Source organism: Enhydra lutris, unplaced genomic scaffold, assembly GCF_002288905.1.
Source record: "Enhydra lutris kenyoni isolate GAN:26980312 unplaced genomic scaffold, ASM228890v2 scaffoldscaffold16, whole genome shotgun sequence".
In the NCBI taxonomy this organism is placed as follows: domain Eukaryota; kingdom Metazoa; phylum Chordata; class Mammalia; order Carnivora; family Mustelidae; genus Enhydra; species Enhydra lutris.
The window spans coordinates 7,819,983-7,826,666 of record NW_019154100.1 but is presented as its reverse complement, the minus strand read 5'-3'; the positions used below and the strand labels follow the sequence as shown (position 1 = coordinate 7,826,666).

Sequence of the window (6,684 nt, the reverse complement as noted above, 5' to 3'; positions counted from 1 at the left end):
CTTTCACAAGATAAAAGGTGGAAAAGTCAGAGGAATGACCTTCATTATATTAAAGGGTGAAATTTTGAAATATGTGCGTAAGGGTTTATAAACTCAGTGCTTTCCGCATTCTGGACAGAAGAAACAATTAGTACAAGGGCCCTATGATTGGCAGTGTATGGTGCATTGAAGGAAGAGTGAGGTGGGAGAAATGGGAGTGGATTAGCAAAGATTAAGTAACAGGATATAAGATCAGACAGGAAGTGAGAGTCAAGTCATACAGGGCCTATCAGGATTTTGCCTTTATTCCAAGAGAGGTGAAAGCCTTTTGTGTTTTCGTTTTTGTTTTTATTGAAGTCCAGTTGACCTACCATATCAGATTAGTTTCAAGTGTTCAACAGAATGATTTGACATTTAATGCATTATAAAAAGCTCACCACAGGAAGTGTAGTCGCCATCTGCCACCATACAAAGTTATTAAAATATTACTATATTCCCTATGGTGTACTTTATATTCCCATGACTTAAGCCATTGGTATGCTTTGAGCTGAGGAGTTCAATGTGGTAACCCTGTCATTGAGGCAGCTAGATGGGGAAAAGACTGACGAGGTCAAAGGTGGAAGCGGGGAGGTCAGTTAGGAGATAATTGCAAGAATTCATGAGAGATGATGATGCTTGGCCTAGGGCAGTGCATGTATGTGTACTTACTCCTAGCCCCTTGTCTTAGCACACAAACTGCATGACTGCGTGCATACTTTACAGCTCTATTGGGAAGTTTCTCTCTTTGCTGTCTTCCAAGGTCACCCTTAAATATGGCTGTAATGTAGCTGTCATCCATTCTTAACTTTCTCCCACAAACTGAGCCAGCCCATATGTAAAACCAAGCTCTGACCTTTTCCTCTTTTTTCAGCCAGTCATACAGAACCCACCCTCCCCACACATGACCATATATGCAAGCGCAGGAAAGGAGTGCTGGTGAAATTCTGTTGGGTAACATTGGGCTTCTGGGCTTCTGGGCTCTTGGCTCATGCAGCTTACTTACTCATGCCCTCTAGTTCTGCTCTCTGTACATCCTGGATGCACAATTTCCATCTTAAGGAAGAGGTTTCTTCTGGATCTTTCCAACTTTATAATTGGTGAGCTGACAGGACTAGACTTAAAACGGGCTATTTGGATGTCTGGTATCTTTATATCTTCGTGGTGAAGAGCTCTACTTCTTCTACGACCCAGTCACATGCCAGGTGCTGTTTCTCAAAAGTCACATAATTCTTTGCTTCGGATAGCTCAGCTTTCCTTTGTTACCTCATGGGCCACTATTACAGATCCCTTCTGGGCCTTGCCATTAAGTTGCCCTATTTTTTTCCCACTGGTGACACTTCTGATACAGCATCTGTTGGTTGAAGGGCTCGGTGGAGCTCCTTGCACTGCAGTTTTGATCTACTGCAAAGTCCTTTCTCATTCTGAGCCCCACCCAATGCCTTGCATGCCACCTGGTATAACTGAGTATTCCAAGACGTTGACTGTGTTGCCTTCAGAACCTAGAGAGCCCTACCAGGTGCTTTGATTCCTTGTGTTGGGAATTCTAAGCCCCAGCACTTTTTCACTTGGGAAGGGGTATCCCCGCATGTGCCTAACTAACCACTGGATTCCTAAAAACTCCACGGAAGTAGCACTTTCTCAAATCTTCCTTGAATCTATCTCCCCCCTCCCTCTCTGGAGTATATATACCTTACTGAACTTCTGTTGCATTAGTTAACTCTTGTTTATCCTGCCTAATCAGTGTGTTGCCATTGATGTGATGGGTTGATGTGGTGGGTCTGTGGATTTCAGGCAAGTCCAGACTATTTAGAATATGGTGGAGGATAAGAAGCTAACAGCCCTGAGACGGAAGTGTAAATGAATATGTTCTCTTTCCCAGGTAAGTACAAACTCTTTCTAATCTTATTACATAGTTGGAATAGAAAATAATGCATTCGTCGATCAGACACATACCATGTACCAGAGGCCTTATTAATCTGTTCCAAGGAAGATGTGACATATGACACAGCAGCTATGATAAGAGCTCCTGCGGGTTGAGCTTGCACGACTCTGCAGTCATTCTTCAAGATCTAACTTATGAAGTGGCCAGATGGTGTCCTAAATGGACAAATTCTAGGGACTACCATTCTGCATCTTCTAGAACTCTGAGAATGTCACTAATGCCTGCCATTCTCCTAGCCCTACCCTAGGACGTAATTCTGCTTTTTACTTACCATCTTGGTAGGAGGTGGTGAGGGGTAAGGCAGTTTCAGAGATCTCCACTTGGCCTTCCCTTCTGTATAGCTCTTACCCTAGAAACCAGGGACCCAATGCCAAGTATGTTAGTTCTAATTGAACACTCAGAATTGGGGAAATGGTCACTGTGTGGGTCCATAGACCCACTGAGCCCCTTGTGACCTAGGGTTTAGTAAGGGCTTTATTATCTTACCTGGTCACTGTAAGTTACCATTCTAACTGGGGACTATGATACAACTTTGGGTTTCATTGTGAACCTAGACCCTGTATCCACTAGTTCTCCAAGTATCTGGTTTTTCTTTCTGTGTTATACATTGACCTGAATGAATGGCCATAGATCCCTTTGGGGAAGGACTGAGGAAATCATCCCAACATATTTGCCTGGGTGTCCTTCCTGCTAGGCGAGATACCTCTTCAGTCAGTGGGTTCTAGATCAGAAAATTGGCCCAGGTCTGGGTGATGAGCAGAGGATTATGATGTTCTATTGAGGTAACTGCCTTGAGCCACTTGCTCCCATTTTTTCCCCCTAATTTTTGCTCCTCCATTCTTGCTTTTTTAGTTTTTCAGTTACAGATGTTAAGCACCATTTGAGTTGTCTGTCTGTTTTTCCCTGACAATGCCACATTCTGTGAATGTGTAAAGCCTCCTTTGCTGCTGCTCTGCTGTAGCTGGCTATCGCAGCATTGTGGCTTCCTGGTTTCTGGGGTTCCTTGCCACACCTGGCCACTGTTACTCCAGGGTGTCGTCATCCCCGTAGATACTGACAAGCCCTGCTCTCTGACTGTGTCTCCTACAGTCAGCCCTGGCCTGTGAAGGCCACGACTAAAATCCCTAGAGGTGCTTGTGTTTTTCTCACTAGCTCCCTGCCGATAGTGTTGGTGAAGGGTGTGTGCTCTGGGCCTACGATGTAACATAACTCTGGGGTGTATCTTCCAGCTTTGCCTAATATTTCTGTTCTAACATAACCTACTTTCGACCTCTTTATTCCTATCTGTATTACCAGTCAGAGGAACTCACACCTTTTTCACTTCAGTAAGTGTAGTTTACAGCTTTTCTGAGACCACTGGATCAACCACCCTATCCCTTGGAGTCCTTGACAGAGTATAAAATTGCGTATCTCAAACAAATGGCCCAGGTGAATTCTTGCTTATCCAATCTTAAATTCTGGCTCCCTTAAACCCTTCCAAATCCAGTCTCAGTGCTGCTTCCCTGGCCCCTAATGGCACTTGTTCTTTTTTTTTTTTCTCTTTTGTTTATTCATCAGAAAGCACAAGGAGAGGGAGAAGCAGGCTCCCCACCGAGCCAGGAGCCCGATGTAGAACTAGGTACCAGGACCCGAGGATCATGACCTGAGCCAAAGGCAGACATAGCTGACTGAGCCACCCAGGTATGCTGTTACTTGTTCGTTTCTGCAATTTTTTTGGTGATTTAGTCAGTCTCTTTGCTCTCTTATCAGGCCCAGTCTGTCTTCTCCAGACAGATAATGCTGGGAGGGCCATCAGACAATGATGTTGGTCTGACCCTGAGAGAGAAGAAAAGATCGGAGGGAGGGAGGAAGGGAAGGAAGAACGATTAGTTTTCGACTGCAGTACACAGTTCCAGAAAGTTTAAGCTATGCTGACAGGGAGTCCTTGAGCCAGTTACCTCTCAGAGAAGTCTTCATCTCCCAAGAACAGGCCTGCCTCAGTCAGCTGAGAGCAGCCCATGGAAAGCATGGCCTTGGTCAAACATGGTGCTGGGTCTCAAAGCAGAGCAGCAGGGGCTGTCAGTCAGGTGTGCTGTCTGCAGTAGGAGATGAGAAGAAATTTTTGTGGCCACCACATTCCATCTAGGACATGAGCTGGGATGACTTGAATGGCTATGGACTGGCTGGGGAGCGCTCTATCCACATGGCCACTGCATGGTCACCTTGGGCCCATGTGTGGCCTAGAGGTCTCAGGATGGTTGTACCTCTTACACAGATGGTTGTACTTCTTGGCTTAGGAACACGGAGTGAATGTGCTCAGAGACCAAAAGGAAGCTCTAAGTCTTCTCATAACCGTGTCCTGGACCCCACACAGCATCACTTCCCCCATATTCCATCATTTATACCAGGTCAGCCCAGACTCCATAGGGAGTCTCAGACTGCTTTGGAGACTAGCTACCACAGTGGGACGTGTATGTATATAAACTCATGTAATGTTTCATTTGCTTACTAAGGTGGGCTCTGGTCTTTTCACTATTTGGTCTTTACTTGTGGAATCATTTAGAGTTTGGTCTGTAATAGCAACTCATGGATTATTGAATTATTCTTGGTCCTTTAGTGTAAGCTTGAGAAACTTTTATTCCCCGCCCACCCTCCCCTACCCCCGGTACTTTTATTGGATTGCTTTTAAACCTATTTAAGACCCTCATATTTTATCTTTAAAAATTTAATTCCTGCCATCAAAGAGTTTCAGTATCTATGTACCATAGGGGACTGAGAGCAAAAGTATGCCATTATTTTTAAAAGAAATCTCATGGTTCGAGTCCCTACCACCAGAGCACCATGGAGATTCTCTTCCTGAAAAGCTGAAAGTCTGTCTTCAGTTGTTTTTCATGACTCAACCACTATTTATTTGAATTCTCTCTAGGCATGAAATGACTTTTTGGGAAAATTTTCTATTAAAATTGTTTATAGACATATTTCTTAGTCCGATAGCAATAAACATAATTTTGCTGGTGTAAATTTTTTAAAAACTTGAAGGAATGTGCAGAACATTTGGTATCTGTACACCATAACCTGTTTTCCTTACTCCCAACATTTGAGACCGTCTTTGGGCGAGAGTGGCTCTGGTGAAGGAGATAAGGGAAAGCTTTCCAAAAAACCGCACACGTTCCCTCGTAAAAATAAAACCGGAGTCTTGGTTTAAGTCCAGCCAGCTGGCTGCCTCTGAGTTCATTATCAATCTTTAACATGGCCTTAACGTATCTCCTCCACCCCCTTGTCAAAGCAAAATTCTAATCAGGCTTTCCCCATGCAAAGGTTTTATCCACACTGGGGCAGACCTGGCTTGGAACAATTTATTGGCAATACTGGTGTCATATTCAGGAACCACAGTTTTGTTGGACTGTGTTAGCTTGAATGACAAGTATCAGTGGTCAACTATATTTGAAATATTGTTAAAGTACCTAGAAATAATGGGCATTAAAATGCATTCCGTTCACTGCAACAAACCTCTAAAGATTTCTTGTCCTCAGTGGAACCGGCATACTGTGATTGTTATTTGGAACGTAATGTAACCTCAGCAGCAGCAGAGACAATGCAGTCCTCTCATTATGCACATGCTCTAGGATCGTTTATTTTAATGCTTTCAAATAAATATGTTCCATGCAGCACACCACAATAAATAAGGAGCAGCAATGTTCTTCTAGTAAATCCATCCATAACGTGAGTCACCATGTAAAACACTACATCTCAAGTCTTTGGCCCTGTACCATATCATGAAGCACACCACATCTGCACCTAATCATATCTGGCTTCATATGGATTTAATAGGACTATGCCAGAAGTGCATGTAAGAACAAATTTAACCAGAGGTTTCCAGCTATTAAATACAGCTACTAAGTAGTTAAAAGGCAACAACTAAACCTGTAAAGCCTACACCCTTCCCCCCCATTTTTGAGACAGAAATATAAAGACAGAAATGCTCTGGTGAATGGCAGGTCAGTGGAAAGCGGGGTGGGATACATTTGGAGTACTGGGAGCAAAGCCGGCACAGCAGAACACCCAAAATGTCACGCAACACTGATACTGAATGGACACGGAATACAAGTGAAACCAATGGCTGCAGCACTGAGTTCTAGAAGGTGAAGGTCGGGGTTGGGGTCGGGGTGGTTTGCTTCCACTAGGCAGATAACTCAACGGTGCCTTCCTCCTCACTGTCAGCTCTGTTAGCGCGAATCTCCACGAGGGTCCTGGCGAAGCGGGTCCATTCGTCATTGTGGGGGACTGCAAGCTGCAAAGCAAGGGAATGGAAAATGGTGAGCAAGTGTCTCACGGGCCAGGAAGCCTTGAGGCCTGCCTGACCGTTCCTCCTGAGGCAACCGTCTCTCCGGTCTTCTTCCGGCATCAGCCCTGAAGAGGGACAACCAACGGTAAGAGAATAGCGTCCCTCTCAGAAGAAAAATCACGTGTGGCATTTGTAAAACTTTAAAAAGTTTACGTAAACCATACCCTGACAGTAGCCAGTTAAAGTACTTTCAGGAATGAAAAGTCATCCCAAGGAGACCAGAGTTAGGGCGAACCCAGCAAATACGAACTGCCCCACTGACGGGATGGAGAAGTAACTGTGGGATTGCCTTTCTCAGTCTGGGCTGTTGGTCCCTTTTCACAAGTGTGGCTAATGCACTAATATGCATGGCAAAAATCTACTTTACATATACAAAGAAATCTTACTATGAAATAATGAT

The 6,684-nt window shown here is 44.3% G+C and overlaps 1 protein-coding gene across 4 annotated transcripts in view; it reads right to left on the bottom strand.

Moving 5' to 3' along the window:
* Positions 1–5,285: 5,285 nt before the first annotated feature.
* The window catches only part of LOC111147261 (dynein cytoplasmic 1 intermediate chain 1), a 268,219-nt gene continuing 266,820 nt past the window's right edge, over positions 5,286–6,684 (bottom strand). For all 4 annotated transcript variants that reach the window (XM_022503188.1, XM_022503190.1, XM_022503189.1 and 1 more), the window contains one exon: positions 5,286–6,230. In XM_022503188.1, coding sequence (XP_022358896.1) covers positions 6,120–6,230 — 111 coding nt within the window. In that variant the 3' untranslated portion in view covers positions 5,286–6,119. The remainder of the gene's footprint in view (positions 6,231–6,684) is intronic.